This window comes from Citrus sinensis, chromosome 4 (genome assembly GCF_022201045.2).
Source record: "Citrus sinensis cultivar Valencia sweet orange chromosome 4, DVS_A1.0, whole genome shotgun sequence".
In the NCBI taxonomy this organism is placed as follows: Eukaryota; Viridiplantae; Streptophyta; class Magnoliopsida; order Sapindales; family Rutaceae; genus Citrus; species Citrus sinensis.
In genome coordinates, this window is record NC_068559.1 from 24,360,826 (window position 1) to 24,385,457 (window position 24,632).

General features: G+C 36.0%; 3 protein-coding genes across 3 annotated transcripts; 2 read left to right on the top strand and 1 right to left on the bottom strand.

The window, feature by feature from the left end:
- The first annotated feature begins 4,984 nt into the window (after nt 1-4,984).
- Nucleotides 4,985-5,829, top strand: LOC127901920 (uncharacterized). Its single transcript, XM_052440110.1, has 3 exons — nt 4,985-5,081; nt 5,167-5,598; nt 5,684-5,829. Exons 2-3 carry the CDS (start codon nt 5,350-5,352, stop codon nt 5,801-5,803), a joined length of 369 nt encoding a protein of 122 aa, XP_052296070.1. The 5' UTR covers nt 4,985-5,081; nt 5,167-5,349; the 3' UTR covers nt 5,804-5,829.
- An 882-nt stretch (nt 5,830-6,711) lies between these two features.
- On the bottom strand, nt 6,712-9,090 carry LOC127901890 (uncharacterized). Its single transcript, XM_052439929.1, has one exon. The coding sequence runs from the start codon at nt 9,088-9,090 to the stop codon at nt 6,712-6,714; it is 2,379 nt and encodes a 792-aa protein (XP_052295889.1).
- Nucleotides 9,091-18,138: 9,048 nt separating this feature from the next.
- LOC102624044 (cytosolic sulfotransferase 12-like) lies at nt 18,139-19,382 on the top strand. The gene has a single exon (XM_006484190.4). It carries the CDS (start codon nt 18,263-18,265, stop codon nt 19,274-19,276), a length of 1,014 nt encoding a protein of 337 aa, XP_006484253.1. The 5' UTR covers nt 18,139-18,262; the 3' UTR covers nt 19,277-19,382.
- Nucleotides 19,383-24,632: the final 5,250 nt, after the last annotated feature.

Here is a 24,632-nt window from a genome sequence, read left to right on the forward strand (position 1 = left end):
GAATGTAGTCACAATTAAAGTTCTTTACCCCTTCCAAATAACGTATTTAGTGGAGATCGAACCCGAGAGTTCTTCCCACAAACTCAACCTACGCTACCAACTAAGCCACAACCATTTGGTACTCTTAATTTTTTCAACACAACAGATTCTCAGTATCTTCCGGCTAATAAGCAGCACTTCCTATAATATCAACTATTCTAAATACCGAAAACTTTCGGGAAATTTACGAAAATAACCATAAATATTTTGTTATTTTTGCAACTAATCCTCTGAACTTTTTTCTATCAACATTAGCCAAACACAAGCCTTTCTCCCTAAATTACCCTTCTTTACAGACCAAAACTAATCGGCATCGTGGCATGAGTTATTTTCAAACTTATTGATCTGAGTCGGAGGATGGATCTGATGACAGGGTGCCTGTCGCACCAAAACTTGAAGTTGTTCATGATGATGTTTGTGATTCGTCGGAAACGGTGGCGTTTTGGCCGGAAATTTGAGATAAGTTGTAACTGTTTGGTGATGCTTAGATTCCGGCGATGGGTTGGTCGATCGGAGGTGGGGAATAACGAAAGAGGTTGAGCTCGTGGAGAGGAGTGGATTGATTACGGTGGTGCTGGCTAAATCGCGGCGGAAACCGGTGAATGACGGCACGGTTGGCGCGGCTGTTTTGGTTGTTTTTCCGGCGATCTGTGGCTAATCAACGGTGTTCGATGCTTGGGGTTTGATGGCCGGCGATTTATGATCCGTTTAGTGGTGGTTGCGTCCGAATCGGTGACGGAAAACGAAAGCCGGCAGCCTTGGACGGTGGCCGCGGGCTGAAGCTTTTGTTTCTGTTCTGTTTCGGTTTTTTTTTTTTTAAATAATGAAGCTAAACGGAAGAAAACAAAAAGGTGAAAGGAAAAGCAATCTCTCACCCGCGTCGAAGTCGAGAAAAGTTAGAAGCAATTTGGGCACGAAGATTATGGAAGGGGGAATGAATATCAATGGATTTGCAGGTGAAAGCATTAATAATAATAATGCTGATAGAATACAACTTGACAAATTTTCCATCTTAAAATCATGCAACAAGCCGCAAAAGATTAGATTTTTTTTTTTTAAAAAAAATCAAGCTTTTTGGCCACAGAACAAGTTTTTTGAGGGAGAGATGAAGGAGGGGTATTTTGGTCTCAAAAGTTGTTTTATGGCTAATGTTGATAGAAATATTTTTGAGGGGTTAAGATGAAAAAAATCAAAACTTTAATGGTTATTACTGTAAATTTCCGTAAAACTCACTTTGTTTTCATAATGAATTGTTTTGTCTACAAATGGATATAATCACGTGTCAAAGTTTACCATAGATCGTGACGTGACGATCAAAGATTTTTACATAAAAAATCGTGCATCTCGTGGATTTTTATTCCCCCCCCCTTGTTGTACTTATTTAATAATTAGTATTTGCTTAAACATCACTGAGTCATCATTTGTGAAAGTTTTGGGAAATTTACACTAATAACCAAAAAAACTTTGCTTTTTTTCATCTTAACCCCCCAAAAATATTTCTATCAACATTAGCCATTAAACAACATTTGAGTCCAAAATACCCCTTCCTCATCTCTTCCCCAACACTCCCTTTCTCTCATCTCTCCCAAACCGATCCAACTCCCATCATCGGCGGCGACATCAACCCTCGTCGGCGGCGGCTTCATTTCTCACCGGCATCCGATCTACGATCCACAACCTTCAACAAAACCTAGGTTAGTCATTTTTCTTATTTTCATTAATTTAAAATGAGATTTTAGAATAATAATAGTTATAGCTTGAGATTGATAATGGTGGTTGTTGTGCAAATTTTAATGTACTCGCAAGCGCACGAATCTATTGTAGTATAGATCAATGGTGACGAGTGTCGATCCCACGAGGAGGTGGATTTTAATTGTGTATAGAATTAATTTTGCAAATGGTTGATTGGATCTGTGGTGGAAGTGATTTAAAATATGCTAAAATTGGAATTGCAATGATGAGAATAAATTGTAGAGAAAATCGATTAAATTGACTTACTTGGGTATCTGGATCCGTATCAACATGCATCATGGGCTAAATAATCCGTATTAATGCCAATTAAATCATGAGGGGGGAATCCACACCTCATGAACCACGCTCTAATCAATATGGTGCTAAGGGCTTATCGTGCCAAATAATAATAACCTTGTACTAGAGGGCCGGTGAAACCAAGGCGGTACTAGACAAGATTAGTATTATTTGTCGACGAGAAGTCAAAACATCCACAAAAACTAGAGGGGAAGAGAAAATAAATTTACCAAATTAAGCCCATGACACATGTTGAGACTTCACCTTCAACCCAAGCTTGAAAGAAAATTAGCCACTCATAATTGAACTAGGGATAAAATGAGAATTTATTAAAATACGTAGAAAATACAAGATGGAGAGGGAATTACAGAAAACAGAGTCCAAAAATGGATTTAGAGATATCAAATTAGGGGGGGGGAGGCCCCCTTTTTATAGATACATGGAGTAAATCATGGCCATCGGATTAAAAACAGTTTGGACGCTCAGGATTGCGCCACGTCATCAGTCAACAGTCCACGGTTTGACCACGCGGATGAACAGTAACACGGTTTGACCCGACTTTGAACAGTAACGCGGTTTGACCCGGATGAACAGTAACGCGGTTTGGTTGAAAATAATCCTGTGTGATGCATGCACCGTACGCGCGATTTTTCGTCCACTGATATGCTGCCACGTCACCATCAACAGTACATAAGAATTTTAGTCCAACAGGATCGTGACACCTCATCAGTCAATGCCACATCATCGGTCAATGTCACGTCATCATCCGTCTATGTGAATAGTATCATGAACAGTAGCGTATACAGTACCGTACACGTGATGGTTTTCTCCTTTATAAATATGCATTTTCTAACACTCAACAGTGGTGATGATGTTTGTGGTGGTTGGTGGTGTTTGGGAGTACTGTTTTTGATTTTGGAGTGATTGCGCTTAATTTTGGGGGTGGGAAGGGAGGGGGGCAGGGCGCGCGCCGGCGCCCATCGCTGGGCAGCAGCGCGCGCCCATGCGCGGCCTGCGGTCGCACCAGATTTGGTGCGACAGCAAGCCTCACGCACCAGATTGGTGCGAGAGGCTTGCTGTCGCACCAAATCTGGTGCGACAGGCGCCAATTTTTTGGTGCGAGAGGGCCTGTCGCACCAGTTTTTTGGAGCGACAGGCTTGCCTGTCACACCAGATTTAGTGCGACAGGCGCCTGTTGCACCAGAAAATTAGAGTTTTTTTTTAACGAGTTAATTTTTCATTTCTGTAAATATAATGTAATAATTTTATAAATATTACAAATACATGGCGAAATCAGAATCACCGGATATTGAAGTAGGCAAGATGTATTTTCGTTATGCTGATCACTTTCCTGGTCGAATTTCGAGCATGTGTATGTTATCTTCGGTCGTAAAAGCTATCGAGGAAAAATTAACAAAGCGGCAGTTGAGTATGTTCAAAAAGGATATATTTGGGCATTTCTTGGAGTGTCGAAGTTTTCCATTTAGTGGGGTAATTTTGCATAATCTTTTACTGCGTCAAGTGGCCCATGAAGAAGATAGCCGTGAGGATCAGTTATGGTTTCAAATTGGTAAGCATTTGATTCGCTTGTCAATTGTCGAATGATGCTTGGTTACTGGACTTTCATTTGGTGTTGATACCAATGAAAAAAAATGATGAAATGGAGCAGAGGCTACGGAATACGTATTTTGGTGGTGTGCATCGTAAGATTAATGTGAAGCAATTTGATGCCGTATTTAAGGAGTTGAATTTCGAGGAAATAGACGATATGGACGCATTAAAGATTGCGCTGTTTTATTTTTCGGACAGAGTACTAAATGCAAGAAAAAATCACTGTCAAATTAATTTCGATTGGCTTGACCAAGTTGATGATATTCAGTACTTCCGAAAGCGTCCATGGGGTCTATTGTTGTGTGAAATGATTTACGAGAGTCTTGACAATGCACTGTTCGAAAAAGACGAGAAATTTAAGAAGACTCGGTTGAAAAATCCATATCATAATATTGAAAAATACAATCTTTACGGATTTACGTCTGGGGTGCAGGTGCTTTTTTTTGTTTATTAATAAGTTTTATAGTATTAAATATTTGATAGTTGTTTTATTTGATTTTTCACTTTGGTTGTTGTAGGCTTGGATTTATGAAGCAATCGGAGGGTTACCATCAACATGGGTCGTCAAAACGAAGAGTAAGATTCCCCGCATTCTGCAATGGAAGCCTATGGCGTCTTCGAGAATCAACTTTACGGAGGTTTATTCGTTCTTCAACGAAGAATCTCGTCTTGTAAGTAATATGTATTACTTATTTTTTTAACTTTACTAAATTTAAGTTGGGTATACTTACTTAAATTTTTCAATTAAATTTATGGCAGACGGACGTTTTACAAACTCTTGAGCCAAATTCAAAGGAGAGTAGCAGAAAATATTGGCTCTCTGTGAAGGATTACTTGCCAAGCATTCCAGACTGGGTTCATAAGGTTGGTATACTGTAAGTACAAATTTTTTTTTTATCGAAATTTTTGACTTTTCATTTAGTAATTTTAAATGATACTTTATATAGCACCAACCCTTAATCAACGCGATGCCATCGGTTACAAGACAATCGGACGAGCATGACGATCATGACGACATACCAAATCCAATACCAGAGCAGCGTCATGACACTTTTGAGCAGCGTCATGACACTTTTGAGGATGAGGTGGCTGTTGATGACCACCCGCAGCAAACAGACAACTCTGATGACGCACGGGATTCTGAGGTTATAAATAATATACGATATTTTTCACTTTGGTTGTTATTATTTTTTTATTGTTATTCTAAAGTTTTATTTTTTTCTTTTGTATTAGTCGAGGACAAAGCAGTTTAATGATTACGTACGACGACGGCTGGATAAGATTGATCGTAACGTGTATGAAAAAAATCAGAATTAAAAGATTTTAAAGAAACCGTTGTTGGCTTCATCGACACATTTTCTAAACGTCCAAATAAGGATTCTCCCACTGCACGCTCGTATGCGGTAAGCTAATTTAAATTAAATAATTATGTTCGTTTAACTTTTAATTTGATAATTATTTAATATGTTCTTTTTGGCGATTGTACAGGCCCCGGATGACTATGGAGTGTATACTGACGTGGGCAATGAAAATTTGTCTACGCCCACGTCATTGGTTAGTTTCTACGGGGATGTTAGTGGGGAGAGCGTGCAGGTGTTCACAGAGGTGCCTCCGGGCGTTAGTAAGTTCGGCCGCGCGTACATACCGTCGTATGTTTATAACAGTCCTTACATGATTCCTCCGGTCAGGCGAGGACAGAACCTCCGGAGGTTACCTCGACCCCAAATCATGGAGCATGCGATTGACATGAGTACGAGTGTGGATGTAAATCCACTGAGAGGATTGGAGGACTCTAGTTTGTTTGCTGAGTTTGATCGATGGTTCACTGGTGATATCAGAGTCCGCCGGAACGTCCAGCACCCGCGGTCATTCTTTCAAATAATTTTGGGGACAGCTTCGATGGGATGGCTAGGCGATGAGGTATTTATATTTTCCTCGTGGTGTATACTGTTGTGGATTTGTGTATAATTTTTTTTTAAATCGTAATATTTCTGTTTCTCTACAGCATATTCACGAGTATCTCCGCTTGATTAGCGAGAAACAACGGCAGTATCCAAATGCCTTACTCCAACGTGTCACACATACGGACACATTTTTTTGGGTAACGTGCCGACAAAACTTATAAATACTATTTAATTTCTTTAATTATTGCCTTTAAGTTTTATTAATTTATGCATTTCTTGGTTATCTATGTACTAGGTGTTCTTGAATCAGTTATCGAATAACGTGAATTGTGCAGTCGATTCAATGGTATTCGACGACCGCTTGAATAGTTATCTTTGTGGGCGACAGCACACAATGTCAAAATCAATGACGGATGTCGATATGGTATGTATTTTATTACATTTCACATGTTCTATACTGAAAATATTCGAGGAGTTGTTTTTTCTTTGTTGTATTTCAATTTCATATATAACGAACATGTTTTTTAATTTGTATATGCAGTTACTCATCCCTGTTAACTTGGACGGTGCGCATTGGGTACTAGCACGAGTTGACTTTCGGAAAAATAAAGTCTGGATTTATGACTCATTACTCACATTTCGCGACGACAAAAGGTACAAGTTGAAATTCAAGCCACTTGAAGTTATATTCCCTCGATGGTTGGAATATGTTGGCTTCTACAATATACGACCTGAGTTGCGGAGTGAAGACCCGTGGAAAGTTATCGCAGTTAAGAGCGCGCCGCAACAAGAAAGAGGCACTGGCGATTGCGGTGTTTTTGTATTGATGGTTACATGTATTTAATGTTCGGGCTTAGGTTGGAGTTTAACGCTAGTCATGTCGAGTACTTTAGAAAGAAGATTGCGGTTGATATATTTAATGACGATATTATATTGTAGACCTATGTAGTAATTTCAATGTTGAAATTTATATAATTTTAATGCCTCACATTTTGAACTTTAAAATAAAATAAAGTTTTATGAATAATAACAATTTTAACCAACGAAATACAAAAAACAATAACAGTTTTAACCAACGTAACACAAAAATAATAATAGTTTTAACCAACGAATAACACACAAAATACAACTAACTTCGAGTCGACGCAATAGGATTCTTACATCGCTTACGATTATGGCCAAGTTCATGACACCGGCCGCATCTTACAGTTCGCCGGTCAACGTCCTCGCCAGCCGAGGGTATTCTGCGCTCTTTACGACGTCCAGGTGGCGGTGCCTCAACTGGTGGGTATACCTGCAGCTCTTGAATTTCATCTGGAACTTCCCAATCAGCCACATCACCAACTAGCTCCACTGGTTGTGCATAAGCCATCGCCAACGATTCTGTAGTGTAAAAGTCCGAGCAAAGGTTAATAAAATCCACCCGGTGTGTTAGACACGCCGCAATTGCATGAGCACACACAAGCTGATCAAGCTGAAACACTCTGCAGGAGCAAGTTCTCTTTTGCAAGTCAACCAACCCTTCCTTAAGCCCACCGCCTATAACTTGAAAGCGATGCGGAGACACCGGCCGAACTATCATTCTTTCAGCTATAGTTCTCCTCTCAGTGACTATTTCATCCGCCCATGTTGTTAGCCGAGTAGTCATTGATTCAGCCACAATTTTTCTATCATAAAACCATTGCTGCAATGTTTTCCTGAAGTGATCAACAAGATGAGTAACAGGAAATTTTCGAGGTTCCCTCATGAAAGCATTAACACTCTCCGCGATGTTGGTGGTAAGAATGCTGTACCTCCTACCTTGAAACTGAGACCTTGCCCAATTACACGTACCGACATTATTTTCTAGGTAATCAGCCGCACCCGAGTGGATCATCCACAACCCTTCAAGTTGTCTCTTAAATTCCTCGTGGCCATATGCTTTTGCTGCATTAATAAAGGCAGGTTCAAATTCATCCCAAAGAGCTTTGGACATTCTAAATTGTGACTTAATGTTACCTTTGACGTGGTAAAAACAAACGACATGAGTTGCATTGTGAAATACTTTAAGAACGGCTCTCCTTATGGCAGTGCATCGATAAGAGATAATTACCAACTCAGGTCTATCACCAATCACTCCATGTAACTTCATCATAAACCATTCCCAAGCATCATTATTTTCTGAATCCATGATCCCAATGGCTAACGGATACAATTGATTGTTACCATCAAGACATGTTGCCACGAACATGCTTCCACGATATAATCCCTTCAGATGAGTACCATCTACAGCAATGACAGGCCGAATGTACTGCATAAACCCCTTGATGGAAGATCCGAGTGCTACAAAATAGTACAAGAAATTACCATCTCCATCCTGCTCGAGGTGAGTGACTGTACCCTCATTCGCTGTAGTTAGTACGTGAGAGTATTTAGGGAGCAAGTTGTATGACTCTGCAGGGTTGCCGCGTACTATTTCAAGACCAACTTCTCTCGCCCTATATGCCTGCTGGTATGTTAACTGAACACCGTATTCCTGTTGCATATCTGCTCTTATGTCATTGGGAGTATAAATCCTCTTATCTTGAATATATTTTTCTGCGATAATATGACCGACAACCCGGCTCCTTACTTGATGACGTCCATCAACCAATACCTCATTATGACAAGTGTGTACATTATCAATTCTCTTCACCACCCAAGGAACATGTTGCTCGTTCGAACTTCTAGTTGCTCGAATACGCCATTTACATGATTCTGAACAACAGTGAGCCTCGAAACGTGTCGTAGTAGACCGTGCAATCTTGAAATCAAACTTATCTCTAAAGGCCACCTTGCGTAGTTGTAATATAAGCTCATTCTTCTCAGCAAATAGCTTACCCACGCTGATATCATCTGAGTCACAACTGCTAACAAAGCTTGGAGCAACCATGTTCGAAGGTAAAGTTGGAGCAAGACTTGTAAGGGGGTCAATTCTCCTTCTCGATCGAACCATAGAAGGAATAGGTCTATTGCCTCTGTTATTCACAGGAGTATTGTCTTCACACTCATCCTCATCCTGAAACGACGGAACATTCAAAGGACCGGCTCCTCCATCATCACCATCATTATTGAAACGAGTGCCCCGCCTTGTATTATTAGAAGGTTCTGCACAAATATTATCCCCCTCTGTCTCATTATGAAAATCATCATTGTCCCGAAAATCATTGTTGTGATACGGAGAATATTGTTGCTCCAACGACGTTGTTATTGGAAATACCGTTGCTACAACATCCTGTAACGTAACGCCATTATCATCAATGTTGTCATAATTGTCGTGGATTGGAGAGTAATATTGCTGCAGCGATATTGTCCTTGGCAACACCTCTTCATCATTATCGGGGCCAGACATATTTGCTCTAAACGAAGTTTCTGTATCGACATGTGGCTCAATACCTTCGCTCGGAACTCGAGGTGATGTGGTCACGAATATAGGAATGCATCCAAAATTAGCTACGTCAGATGCCATATGCAACACAACCCTCACCATTTCATCATCACATATATCCATGGGCATTGCACATATACGATATAATGTGTTACTAGACCTCAAAGTTGTCTTCATTGTGATACTATAGTCATTAGGATTTATTTTTAACACCTCGTATACTCTTGCCAATAACTGATCAAACAGGTAATTTTTTCCAACCAAAAAAGCTCGATTTTTACCGTTCACGTACTCCATACAGCCATTCTCTAATGTCTCCCACCAACCATCGTAACACAATTCAAGTACAACTGAATCCATTAAGCCTGAAATTAAAAAAAAAATTATTTCAGTCCTAATTAAAATAATACAATTTTAATAAATCTCCAAGTTTTGCTACGACAGGCAGCCTGTCGCACCAAGTTTTGCTGCGACAGGCAGCCTGTCGCACCAAGTTTTGCTGCGACAGGCAGCCTGTCGCCAGATTCAGATTCACCCGACTGAGTTCAGTAAGTTCAAAAAATAATTCATACCAGTAAGTGATGTCGATTTGTGTTGAATCTGGATAGATTATGATCGGATATCACTTTTACAGTTGTCTTTTGCGGTCGCCGTTGGCTGATGATTCAAGAATGAAAAGCTGCTTTTGGTTTGGCGAGATGGGAGAAACAATGTTGGTTTTGTTTTGTAAAGAAGGGTAATTTGGGAAGAAAGGCTTGTGTTTGGCTAATGTTGATAGAAAAAAATTGAGAGGGTTAATTACGAAAATAATAAAATATTAATGGTTATTTTTGTAAATTTCCCAATCTTATTGTATCAACCCTGATGCATGAATCAAGCATCAAAATCTTCTCACAAGATAAAAATAAAAAGGGATTTAACAACTTCACTTCAAAGACCTCACATCTATGAATTCTTGATGGAAGGCTATTTAAACAGGAGAAGAAAATTAGGATTTTTGGTCATTATTAAAAGGCTATTTAAATTTAAACCTAGGGATATGCAAAATATTACAAGAAAAAATAAATGTACTACAAAGTAACTCACTCTTACAATTTTTGCCGTGAGAGTAAATCCCCAAACTTTTCATGACTTGCTTGAAAAATTTTAAGGAACTGCAACTTTTGTTTTGTTTTTTTCCTGCAGGAATCCCGTGGCCTTAGATTGAAGAAGAATCCATGTAAATACTAAAAAAGAAGTAATTCAGGCTTTCATTTACTATCCATTTGATGATAAAAAGTAAGAATCCTATATCTCATGAGTTGAGCCAGAATTACGAAGAGATGAAAGAGGGCCCCAACACCAGCAAAAGTTTTTTAACGAAAGAGAGAGAGAGAGGGATTGATATAGTATTACATTCAATATATTTTACAGTGACTTAAAATTCACTTATTATCCTACACTGAAAAATTGGATTATAAGTTATATAATAAATGTAATTTAGGAAAACCCTTTAGTCATATGAATTTTCTAATTTTTTTCTTCGAACAATTTTCATAGTATTTTATTATCTTCGTGGTGATAAAATTTAACACAAACAAAAAAGGTAGTGATTTTACGGTTGGAACAAGTTTTTTAGTAAAAATAATTTGTTATCAGAGTGTTAAGAGATTATTAGGAAAACTATAGAAGAAAAGTGGTGAAATCCAGAGTAAAAGAAATATTACTCCCTAAATACATTGCATTTTAATTTTTTTTTTTAAAAATGTCCTAATATTTATTGATATTTAAACAGAAAAATTAAATAGAAAGATGAAAAAAATCCCTACAAAACTATACGGCTTTAACGAAATGATAAAATAATGAAGTAACACTAGCTATAGTACATTTTTCATGCAAATTATTATTATTTTTTTGTTTTGACCACGAGGTATCTTGAGGAAAGTCCCAACTGTGGGAGGCACCTTTAAGCTCGTACCACAACTCAAATTAGAAGTCCCCGCTCGAACCGAGAGACACAGATTCTCCCAACAAATGCGACTTCCCTGCGACTCGAACTGGGGAGCAAACTCAATCAAGCCACTTAAGGGAACTGCATTGTCAGTGGAGCCAACACTTTGTTGGTTTTTTCATGCAAATTATAATATCACATACTGCTGCTTTAGTCTCTTTTTCGTACCAACAACAACCTTGCTGCGCTAGACTTTGATTGAGAGAGAGAGAGAGAGAGAGAGAGAGACATGGACAAGACTGTCGAGGCCTATGCCCCGTCACATGGCACTGTGGCCCCGTCCACCCTTTTCTCACTTCTGACTAACCAAACCACCGTGCAGCCCTCGTGACCGCGTCCCCCCTTTCCATGTCGTCTCTTATTCATATGAATTTTCTATTTTTTTTTCTTCGAACAATTTTCATAGTATTTTATTATCTTCGTGGTGATAAAATTTAACACAAACAAAAAAGGTAGTGATTATACGGTTGGAACAAGTTTTTTAGTAAAAAAATTTGTTATCAGAGATTATTAGGAAAACTATAGAGGAAAAGTGGTGAAATCCAGAGTAAAAGAAATATTACTCTCTAAATACATTACATTTCAATTTTTTTAAAAATAAGTGTCCTAATATTTACTGATATTTAAACAGAAAAACTAAATAGAAAGATGAAAAAAATCCCTACAAAACTATACGGCTTTAACGAAAGGATAAAATAACGAAGTAACACAAGCTATAGTATATTTTTCATGCAAATTATTTTTTTTTTTTGGTTTTGACCATGAGGTATCTTGGGGAGGGTCCCAACTATGGGAGGCACCTTTAAGCTCGTACCACAACTCAGATTAGAAGTCCCCACTCGAACCGAGAGATACAGATTCTCCCAAAAAATGCGACTTCCCTGCGACTCGAACTGGGGAGCAAACTCAATCAAGCCACTTAATGAAACTTCATTGTCAGTGGAGCCAACACTTTGTTGGTTTTTTCATGCAAATTATAATATCACATGCTGCTGCTTTAGTATCTTTTTCGTACCAACAACAACCTCGCTAAGCTAGACTTTGATTGAGAGAGAGAGAGAGAGAGAGAGAGAGAGAGATGGACAAAACTGTCGCGGCCTATGCCCCGTCACATGGCACTGTGGCCCCGTCCACCATTTTCTCACTTTTGACTAACCAAACCACCGTGCAGCCCTCATGACCGCGTCCCCCCTTTCCATGTCGTCTCCTAGTCACCAGTCATCTCTCGCCCTCGTGACCGCGTCCCCCCTTTCCATGTTGTCTCTTAGTCACTAGTCATCTCTCGCCCTCGTGACCCCGTCCCCCCTTTCCATGTCGTCTCTTATTCATATGAATTTTCTAATTTTTTTTCTTCGAACAATTTTCATAGTATTTTATTATCTTCGTGGTGATAAAATTTAACACAAACAAAAAAGGTAGTGATTTTATGGTTGAAACAAGTTTTTTAGTAAAAAAATTTGTTATTAGAGATTATTAGGAAAACTATAGAGGAAAAGTGGTGAAATCCAAAGTAAAAGAAATATTACTCCCTAAATACATTACATTTAAATTTTTTAAAAATAAGTGTCCTAATATTTACTGATATTTAAACAGAAAAATTAAATAGAAAGATGACAAAAATCCCTACAAAACTATACGGCTTTAACGAAAGGATAAAATAACGAAGTAACACTAGCTATAGTCTATTTTTCATGCAAATTATTATTTTTTTTAGTTTTGACCACGAGGTATTTTGGGGAGGGTCCCAACTGTGGGAGGCACCTTTAAGCTCGTACCACAACTCAGATTAGAAGTCCCCGCTTGAACCGAGAGACACAGATTCTCCCAACAAATGCGACTTCCTTGCGACTCGAACTGGGGAGCAAACTCAATCAAGCCACTTAAGGGAACTTCATTGTCAGTGGAGCCAACACTTTGTTGGTTTTTTCATGCAAATTATAATATCACATACTGCTGCTTTAGTCTCTTTTTCGTACCAACAACAACCTCGCTAAGCTAGACTTTAATTGAGAGAGAGAGAGAGAGAGAGAGAGAGAGAGAGAGAGAGAGAGAGACATGGACAAGACTGTCGCGGCCTATGCCCCGTCACATGGCACTGTGGCCCCGTCCACCATTTTCTCACTTCTGACTAGCCAAACCACCGTGCAGCCCTCGTGACCGCGTCCCCCCTTTCCATGTCGTCTCTTAGTCACCAGTCATCTCTCGCCTTCGTGACCGCGTCCCCTTTTCCATGTCGTCTCTTATTCATATGAATTTTCTAATTTTTTTTCTTCGAACAATTTTCATAGTATTTTATTATCTTCGTGGTGATAAAATTTAACAGAAACAAAAAAGGTAGTGATTTTATGGTTGGAACAAATTTTTTAGTAAAAAATTTTGTTATCAGAGATTATTAGGAAAACTATAGAGGAAAAGTGGTGAAATCCAGAGTAAAAGAAATATTACTCCCTAAATACATTGCATTTTAATTTTTTTTTAAAAAGTGTCCTAATATTTATTGATATTTAAACAGAAAAATTAAATAGAAAGATGACAAAAATCCCTACAAAATTATACGGCTTTAATGAAAGGATAAAATAACGAAGTAACACTAGCTATAGTCTATTTTTCATGCAAATTATATTTTTTTTTTTGGTTTTGACCACGAGGTATCTTGGGGAGGGTCCCAACTATGGGAGGTACCTTTAAGCTCGTACCACAACTCAGATTAGAAGTCCCCGCTCGAACCGAGAGATACAGATTCTCCCAACAAATGCGACTCGCCTGCGACTCGAACTGGAGAGCAAACTCAATCAAGCCGCTTAAGGGAACTTCATTCTCAGTAGAGCCAACACTTTGTTGGTTTTTTCATGCAAATTATAATATCACATGCTGCTGCTTTAGTCTCTTTTTCGTACCAACAACAACCTCGCTAAGCTAGACTTTGATTGCGAGAGAGAGAGAGAGAGAGAGAGAGAGACATGGACAAGACTGTCGCGGCCTATGCCCCGTCACATGGCACTGTGGCCCTGTCCACCCTTTTCTCACTTCTGACTAACCAAACCGCCGTGCAGCCCTCATGACCGCGTCCCCCCTTTCCATGTCGTCTCTTAGTCACCAGTCATCTCTCGCCCTCGTGACCGCGTCCCCTCTTTCCATGTCGTCTCTTATTCATATGAATTTTCTAATTTTTTTTCTTCGAACAATTTTCATAGTATTTTATTATCTTCGTGGTGATAAAATTTAACAGAAACAAAAAAGGTAGTGATTTTACGTTTGGAACAAGTTTTTTAGTAAAAAAATTTGTTATCAGAGATTATTAGGAAAACTATAGAGGAAAAGTGGTGAAATCAAAAGTAAAAGAAATATTACTCCCTAAATACATTGCATTTCAATTTTTTTAAAAAAGTGTCCTAATATTTACTGATATTTAAACAGAAAAATTAAATAAAAAGATGACAAAACTATACGGCTTTAACGAAAGGATAAAATAACGAAGTAACACTAGCTATAGTCTATTTTTCATGCCAACACTTTGTTTCCTAGCAAATTATAATATCACATGCTGCTGCTTTAGTCTCTTTTTCATGCCAACAACAACCTCACTAAGCTAGACTTTGATTTAGAGAGAGAGAGAGAGAGAGAGACATGGACAAGACCGTCGCAGCCTATGCCCCGTCACGTGGCACTGTGGCCCCATCCACCCTTTTCTCACTTCTGACTAACCAAACCATCGTGCAGCCCTCGTGACCGCGTCCCCCCGTTCCATGTCGTCTCTTAGTCACCAGTCATCTCTCGCTCTTGCATATTAATAAGCTTCCTGTGTTTTGGCTCATTGAATGATTGAATTGAACGAATCTCCTTCTTGTTTCCGTACGTCGTTCGTAATAATTCTGGCCAAAGGAGTGCTGTCACCAATCAAAGGGAAACGCGTGTTCATTGCGAACTCCACTAATTGTAAGCCATTTGGTATTCGAAGATTGCATTGGGTCCCGACTAATCCGAATTAGGAGTGTAGTCACAATTAAGGCTCTTTACCCCTACCAAATAACGTGTTTAGTGGAAATCGAACTCGAGAGCTCTTCTCACAAACTACTAATCCGAATTCGGAGTGTAGTCACAATTAAGGCTCTTTATCCCTCCCAAATAACGTGTTTAGTGGAGATCGAATCCGAGAACTCTTCCCACAAACTCAGTCTGCGCTGACAACTGAGCTACAACCATTTGGTACTCCCAATTTTTTCAACACAAGAGATTCCCAGTATCTTCCGGCTAATAAGCAGCACTTCCTATGATATCAAATATTCTAAATACCGAAAACTTTCACAAATGATGACTTAGTGATGTTTAAGCAAATACTAATTATTAACAAGGGGGGGGGGGGGGGAATAAAAATCCACGAGATGCACGATTTTTTATGTGAAAATCTTTGATCGTCACGTCACGATCTATGGTAAACTTTGACACGTGATTATATCCATTTGTAGACAAAACAATTCATTATGAAAACAAAGTGAGTTTACAAAGCATCTCACATTCTCACTCGTAAGCGCCTCATGTCTAATCTTATTGTGTCAACCCTGATGCATGAATCAAGCATCAAAATCTTCTCACAAGATAAAAATAAAAAGGGATTTAACAACTTCACTTCAAAGACCTCACATCTATGAATTCTTGATGGAAGACTATTTGAACAGGAGAAGAAAATTAGGATTTTTGGTCATTATTAAAAGGCCATTTAAATTTAAACCTAGGGATATGCAAAATATTATATGAAAAAATAAATGTACTACAAAGTAACTCACTCTTACAATTTTTGCCGTGAGAGTAAATCCCCAAACTTTTCATGACTTGCTTGAAAAATTTTTAAGGAACTGCAACTTTTTTGTGTTTTGTTTTTTTCCTGCAGGAATCCCGTGGCCTTAGATTGAAGAAGAAGCCGTGTAAATACTAAAAAGGAAGTAATTCAGGCTTTTCATTTACTATCCATTTGATGATAAAAAGTAAGAATCCTATATCTCATGAGTCGAGCCAGAATTACGAAGAGATGAAAGAGGGCCCCAACACCAGCAAAAGTTTTTTAACGAAAGAAAGAGAGAGGGGGATTGATATAGTGTCTATCTCCCTAATTCAATATATTTTACAGTGACTTAAAATTCACTTATTATCCTACACTGAAAAACTGGATTATAAGTTATATAATCAATGTAATTTGGGAGAACCCTTTATTCATATGAATTTTCTAATTTTTTTCCTCGAACAATTTTCATAGTATTTTATTATCTTCGTGGTGATAAAATTTAACACAAATAAAAAAGATAGTTATTTTACGGTTGGAACAAGTTTTTTAGTAAAAAAAATTGTTATAAGAGTGTTAAGAGATTATTAGGAAAACTATAGAGGAAAAGTGGTGAAATCCAGAGTAAAAGAAATATTACTCCCTAAATACATTTCATTTCAATTTTTTTTTAAAAAAAGTGTCCTAATATTTACTGATATTTAAATTCAAAAATTAAATAGAAAGATGACAAAACTATACGGCGGCTTTAACGAAATGATAAAATAACGAAGTAATACTAGCTGTAAATTGTAGTATCACATCCTGTAGTCTATTTTTCAATCCAACCTATCCTAGCAAATTATAATATCACATGCTGCTGCTTTAGTCTCTTTTTCATACCAACAACAACCTCGCTAGACTTTGATTCAGAGAGAGAAAGAGAGAGACATGGACAAGACTGTCGCGGCCTATGCCCCGTCACATGGCACTGTGGCCCCGTCCACCCTTTTCTCACTTCTGACTAACCAAACCACCGTGCAGCCCTCGTGACCGCGTCCCCCCTTTTCCATGTTGTCTCTTAGTCACCAGTCATCTCTCGCTCTTGCATATTGAAGCTTCCTGTTTTTTGGCTCATTGAATGATTGAATTGAACGAATTCGTCTCCTTCTTGTTTCCGTACCTCGTTCGCAATAATTCTGGCCAAAGGAGTGCTGTCACCAATCAAAGGGAAACGCGTGTTCATTGCGAACTCCACTAATTGTGGCCGGAAAAGAAGAATCCAATTAGACATCACCGGTCATCACCACAACCGATGGCATGCTGCAAGACTGGCGTTACATGCACTCATTTGATAGAATCATAGAAAAGCTCACGTAATAAATGAAACGACAATTCTATTAAATGATTTAGACAAAACGACTTTAACGAAAGGTTAAAATAATGAAGTAACACTAGCTATAAAATTACATCCTTTAGTCTATTTTTCATACCAACCTATCCTAGGAAATTATAGGAAAATTATCGATGCATAATCTCTATTTTGGCTGATGTTCACGAACTATTATAAAATTTTAACATGTACTTTGTATTAATTTTTTTTTAAATTTGTATCGATTAGTCAATTTTGTATTAACACCGTTAAATAATATAAATAAAATGATAATTTTACCCCTAAATAAATTAAAAAATTATTTTATCTCATAAAAAATTTGAAAAATAAAAAAAATTATAATCATAAAAATACCCTAAATTTAATAAAAAAAATAAATCTCAAATAGAGGTGCTCATCTAACTTTTATTAAATTTAGAATTTGTAAAATTTTAAAAGTTATTTTTATTAAAAAAAACTATAATTTTGTAAAATTTTAATAAAAAATAACTGAGTCTATTTATTAAAAAATTATAATTTTGTAAAGTTTTTTTAAAATAGCTGAATTTATTTATTAAAAATAAATCCCAAAATTGTAACAATTTAGGGGATTTTTATTAAATCCTAAGATTTTGCATTTATTTTTATAATTATAATTTTCTATTAAAATAATTTTTTTAAAAAATAAAAATTCTAATTTTGGGATTTTTTTATTAAATTTAGGGGTATTTTTGTAATTATATTTTTTTTATTTTTCAAAGATTTTATAAGATAAAATGATCTTTTAATTTATTTGGGGTAAAATTGTCATTTTATTTAAATTATTTAATGGTATTAGTGCAAAAATAGTTAATTGATACAAATTCAAAAAGAAAGGAAGTGGAGAGAGTATATTAAAATTTTGTAGTGGTTGGATGAATATAAGATTAAAAAAAAAAGTGATGCAATAAATAAAAATGGTGTAATAATAATTTTCCCAAATTATAATATCACATCCTTTGGTCTCTTTTTCGTACCAACAACCTCGCTAGACTTGCGTGATATAAATGGGCAACACGAAAAAATCAACACTGGATCAAATTCAGCACAAGTAACTCCCCTGCTCAGCGCACAACCAAGACCCCAAGTTCTCAGGTATATTCAGGCTTCGACAATCATGCCCACTTCTTTGCCAACTCAACCTTCAGCTGTTTCCCTTCCTAAATACTTGCAAGAAGACGAACTTACACAAGAATGCAGGGAGTTGATCTCCTCCCTTCCCGCAGAAACGGGTTGGGTTGTCGATCATCTCTATCAATACCAAGGCTTTTGGCACACAAGCAGGGAGTTACAAGGTGTTCTTGCTTGTCAAAAACATTTCCAAGCTCAGGATTCTGATATTCTCCTTGTCACCACTCCAAAAGCAGGCACCACTTGGCTGAAGGCCATAACGTTTGCCATAGTCAACCGTTTGCGTTATGTTGATAATCCCTGTAACCACCCTTTGCTTACCAACAATCCTCATGAGCTTGTACCCTTCATTGAGCTTAAATTATATGTTGATAATCAGGTTCCTGACCTCACCACCTTGACCTCTCCAAGGCTCTTTGCAACCCACTTGCCCTTTGTCTCATTGCCTGCATCTGTTAAAGATTCATCATCAGCTTGCAAACTTGTGTATTTGTGTAGGAACCCTAAGGACATTTTTGTGTCGCTCTGGCACTTTACCAACAAGCTGAGACCCGAAGAAAAGGGTACAAATTCTCTTGAAGAAACTTTTGATAAGTTTTGCAGGGGAGTGAGTTTGTATGGGCCCTTTTGGGATCATATTTTGGGCTACTGGAAGGCAAGCATGGAAAAACCTGATAGGGTTTTCTTCTTAAAGTATGAAGAACTGAAAGAACAGCCCAGTCTTCGTTTGAAGATGCTGGCTGAGTTCTTGGGATGTCCATTTTCGCCAGCAGAAGAAGCGAATGGTCTGGTGGATGATATCTTGAAGTTATGTAGCTTTGATAACTTGAGCAACTTGGAGGTCAACAGAAACGGGAAAATGTCCTCCGGCGAAGGGTACAACACCTTTTTCCGGCGAGGTGTGGTCGGAGATTGGATGAATTACCTGACACCCGAAATGGTAGGACGTTTGGACCAAATCATTGAACAAAAATTGCATGGCTTTGGATTAAAGTTCTAGACTCGTAGACTGGTTAATGTTTCATTGTTTATGTGTTGATGCTGTTGTTCGTCTTTTACAATAATGTTTGTGTGTTTAGATTAATCTACATCGTTTCTCTTGTTTATGTGTTGGTAATATATGTCCTAGGTGTTTTAGGTCTGACTCCCAATTCGTGGTATCAGATCTAAGCCCCAGTAGCTGCATGGAATGTGATGGACTACTTTCACAGAGGCGTGAGTTTAGTGTAAGCGGGTGATTATTGAGTAGTTGAGTTGGCCGCTAGAGAGAAAATAAACAAGCTTACGTATAAGAGGAAGTGAGGAACCACTCCAACTAATGGTTAGTTTTTAAGGTTAATTTGGATACCAAATGTCCTATAGACCTGTCTCTCCACTTGACTAAACTGTAAATTGCTGCAATACTAAAAAAATCTCGACATGTTAATATCAACATTGATACAAAGAATTTTCGAAAAAAGACATTGACATAAAGAGAGTGATCCGTGGTCCTGGTTTCGAGACTTAAAGAATGCAGTTGTCTTCAATACTCATTAAGAGAGCTTTGGTACCTTAAATGTCATACCCTGCTCAAATCAAAATAAGTCCGCCCAATATTATCTTCGAATTCCGTATTGGTATTATAAAAAAAAAAAAAAAAAGCGATGCATGCATTGTCTTCGTCACGTTTTAAATTGAAGATCACATGGTTCGCGTGCTTCTTTTCTTAACATTTAACGGCAACAAGGAAACTGAGTACAAAATATTTAAAAGGCTTAAGTGATTAAAAAAAAACAACTTTAATTAGTAGAAACTATCATGCTCTCTCTTATTATTAATAAAATAGAATGGACGGACGCTTTTTTTATATATTAAATTATTTGGTATCTGAAAATTATATTGGTATTTGACTAATTCATATTCGAGCCGGGTAGGACCGTTAGGGCGGCAAATCTTTTCCAATAAATATTTAATGAATCTACATTCCCAGACCTCGAACGGACGCTACTTTAACTAATCTAATCTACAACATTCGATGGAATGAGTGCATGGAATTTAAATCACAATTTGAAGTCAAAGATTGAGGTTGACAGATTCCAAGTTAATAAAATTGAGAGCTGTCTACTTAAGAATCGTGTGATAAACATTAAACAAACCAAAGTAACTAGGGACGTAGCCCGTCATCAGAAAATAAAAAGTACGTATTTCACAAAGGTGCATAAGTTTCTTAACTCTTAAGCTAGTTTGCTTAATCTTAAACGAGGTATTTGAAATTAAAAAAAAAAAATTACCTAGCTCTATTGTTTAAAGAAAAAAAGATAAAAATGGTTAAAAGAAATAGTTAGCTAATGACGAGAATGAGGGATACAATACTTCATTTGAGGATTTAAATAGAGATTTTTTTTTGGGGGGGGGGGGGGGGGGGGAGCCATGCAAAAGTTACAAGAGTTAGTATTAGATCTTGAGTGCTTTACATCTTCATTCTTAACGTCTCATTTTCATTTTCTTTTTTTTTTAATTGAAGATTCAAGTTCTTTTATATGTATTAGAAAAACTAATTTTCTTCTAAATATTTAAAATTTAAGTTCTTTCATATGTATTAATAAAATTGATTTTCTTTTACATATTAAAAAATAGATTTAACTCGTTCTAGCTCAATATTCAAGTTGCAATTTGATTTAAAATTAAAAAAAAATCTTTTATTCTTTTGAAAAGAAAAAAAAAATTCTCATAATAAGAATAACAGAGAAACAATTAATTTTATTAGGGCCATATTAAAATATGCAATATCACATGTGACAATAATCAATCGTCGGGTCTTAAACTCTTAATTGGGTCCGTATCATGGTGGGTGTGATTCATAAACGATGATGTTGGAAGATCGAACACCGTACATGACAATTTAAAGATGCCAACCATCACTAGCAAAAGCAGACGACTGTACATCAATAAATGGCTGCAGCCTGCAGTTGAGTTACGTACATTAGCTGTAATATTACGCTTTATTAATACGTACATTAGCTGTAATATTAAGCAAATGGTTCACCCGATGAGCACCAGGTCGTCAGCGACATACAGCCGTTTACCCTCAGCCAATGGATTTGAGGTTTGTTTGGCATTGAAGTTGTAGACCGTACGTAGCTTTAAAATATAGTATTAAAGTCCTTCACAAATATTATTACATAATAAGTTGGTGACGATTGTAAGTTAAACTTAAGTTGAATTCAAAAAAAAAAAAGTTTAACTTAAGTTGGTTTGATTTACTGTTTATATAATAAAAAATTAAAATACTTTTATTAAAATTATTATTTAAAAATTATATTTATTACATATTATTAAAACGGCCCTCAAATTTTCAATCCGACGATGAAATAAATGTTTTTTTTTAAAGAGAAACAATAAGATGCATATGCAATTACAAAGGAGGGAAGTAGAGGGCAGAAATTTGAAAATGCTTTTGTCTTTGTTTTCAATAATATGATGTTAAGAGCATGTTTAGAACACTGCATTATATACTATTATGATACAAGTAGTGTTATACATTTTAATTTTTTTTTTATCTCAAATGTGATATTCATCAATTAATTGAATAAAATAATATAATTAATTTACTTAGATTTTATTAAAAAAAATCAACTACCTAATAAATAATATATTATTTAATATAAAATTTAAGATAAAAAAATTTAAGATATCTATCTTGCTCTTAAGATAGTATTCCTCATAAAAGTACTACTATCCCACGTGTAGAATGAAAAAGAAAAAAAAAAACAATTTTATTGTATTAAATTTTGAATTAATGAGGGTACCTAGCATTAAATATACCCGCACCCCAATCTTTAGCTTTCAGTTGTTACTATATTAATTTTCATTAGATCGCTTTCTTTAATTGAAACCACCGCTGACCACCGTTGGGGCCACTATCGGCCACCCGGTTTTTACGTCCGTTGAAGCTTATTTTGATGTCGTTGAAATTCTTATTGCTGGATTTATGTAACGATCAATTCTAGAATATATATGTTATATTATATTAATCATACAACAGTAAATAATGTCGTGACATGTGTGCATTTAGTTTGTAAGCTATTATGTAAGTGGTGGTTGTATTAAACTCAATTACACATGTCATACATGCATTAATTAATTGTAATACAATAATGCTGCGTTTACTTTTTGGATTGGAGTGGGAATCCTTGGATTAGGAGTGTGGAGTGGGAGTGGGAGTAGGGTGTTTACTTAGACTAAATGAAAGTATGGATTGTCAATCAAAATTCCAATTATTTGTTTACTTTGTCTTGGATTGGGAGTAAATTGTTTTAAATTACAATTTTATCCTTATGTACAGAATTATAATTTGTAATTAAAAAATTAATAAAAAATATATTTAAAAAATAAAATAAATATTTTATTATATTTATAAATTAATAATAATTACTAATATTCTTAATTATGTAAATCATAATTTTTTATTAATTTAAATTTAAATTATGTGAATAAAAATTATTAATAATAGCAACACAAATGAAATATTATTATTGATAATATAGTACAAAATTAATATTTTTTTAGAATAAAATATTTATTATTATTAATTAAATAATTAATTAATATTTATTAAAATTAATGTTTAATATTATTAATTTAAATATAATATTTATTTATTTTTATTTTATTAAATTTAATAAAATAAATATGATATAATTATTATTTTTAATAAATATGATATTATTTATTTTATTAAATATTATTTATTTATTTTAATTTTAATTATAAAGATAAAATGGGAAGAGGGGGAGTTGATTCCCACTCCCACCTCCCCCCATGGGAGTGTGAATCCCACTCCCCACTCCAAAATTGAGTGGGACCCACAGATTCTCACTCCCACTCTCCCCTTTTTTAAGGTAAGTAAATACTGGAGTGAGAGGAATCTACACTCCACACTCCCACTCCAACAAGTAAACACAATCTAAATGTATTCTATAATTTCTCCTATGTAACAATACAGGTACTTATGATAACTAAAGCAGGCTCCTAGAGATGGCAAAACCCCGGGCCGGGTCCGGGTATTGCCATGACCGGACCCTGCCCGGATGCAACCGGTCCGGGTTCGGGTCCGGGCCGGGTTTTAATCCGGGTACCCGGATTTTATATTTTTTAATATTTTATGTGTATATATTTTTTATTTTTTGATAATTTTATAAGTTTTAAATTTATTTCTTTAAAATTTGACATGAAAATATAAACTTTAAGTGTTTAAAATTTTATATATGTATAATAAATAAGTCAAATAAATATAAAATATTTAAAATAATATATATTTTATAATTTTTTTTAATAAAATCCGGGTTCCGGATTTATCAAGTGATGCCCAAGACTGACCCGGCTTCATACCCGGGCCGGGTATTACCCGGCCCGCAACACCCGGGTACGGTCCGGGTCCGGACCGGGCGGGTATTTTTGCCACCTCTACAGGCTCCATTGCCGGTAATGCACGTGCTATTAAGTAGCTCTCGGGATGATTGATGAGGACTCTTAGTACCAAAAATGACATCAATGAATACTTCTTTCTTTTTTTTTGAAATAGACATCAATGGATATACTTGAATCCATTGATGCTTCGCGAATTCAAGGATTCAAGCAACATCAATGGATACTTGAATCTTACAACTAGCGGCAATTTATGGTGGTCTACGGTGGCCGCTGGTGATTTGATAAAAATAAATTATAAAGCTTTAAAATATTGATAATCATAAAGATCTAATTTTAATATAAATAGTAATATAACATATTATTATTATATATAATACAATGCATACTAAACCAAAAATGATATTGTATTATAACTTAATGCAATGCAATACTAAGTTATCAAATACATTATAATAAAATACAGTTGATGTAAAAAGTGCCAAACACACTCTTAATTAGATGTTATTCTAATACTTCCAAGTTGTTTGTCCAATGTTTATGTTTAAAAATATAAGAGTTGTAAACTCTCGTATAAATTTGTTTTATACAAATTAATGTTGCATAACTCAATTGGATGGATTAAATATCTCTTAGTTTACATTATTTTATTTTTAATTTTATATGTTCGTCTGGTCAATGAATTTATGTCATATCAATTCAAATAAAACAGGTTTGTATAAAAATTTATGGATATATCATCTGCTGTTTTAATGTCCTCCTAAAACTTTTTTGATTGTTTGCAATTTAATTACTCTTTATTAAAATTACACTTAATCATAAGGTGGGGGGGGGGGGTGGGGTGGGAAGACTACATTACAAACTCTTTACACCTCACTTGTGTATCTTTAAGTTTGAAATTCGTTTAAGAATTTCATAGATTATATTTGTTCATGTTTGATTTTACGGCT

What these genes read in the sequence shown, in the direction of transcription:
- LOC127901920 (XM_052440110.1), top strand. Translation starts at nt 5,350, where the DNA reads ATGATTCCTCCGGTCAGGCGAGGACAGAACCTCCGGAGGTTACCTCGA. An exon ending in TGGGATGGCTAGGCGATGAG is followed by an intron (nt 5,599 to 5,683) that starts GTATTTATATTT and finishes GTTTCTCTACAG; the next exon opens with CATATTCACGAGTATCTCCG.
- LOC127901890 (XM_052439929.1), bottom strand. Translation starts at nt 9,090, where the DNA reads ATGGTGAGGGTTGTGTTGCATATGGCATCTGACGTAGCTAATTTTGGA.
- LOC102624044 (XM_006484190.4), top strand. Translation starts at nt 18,263, where the DNA reads ATGCCCACTTCTTTGCCAACTCAACCTTCAGCTGTTTCCCTTCCTAAA.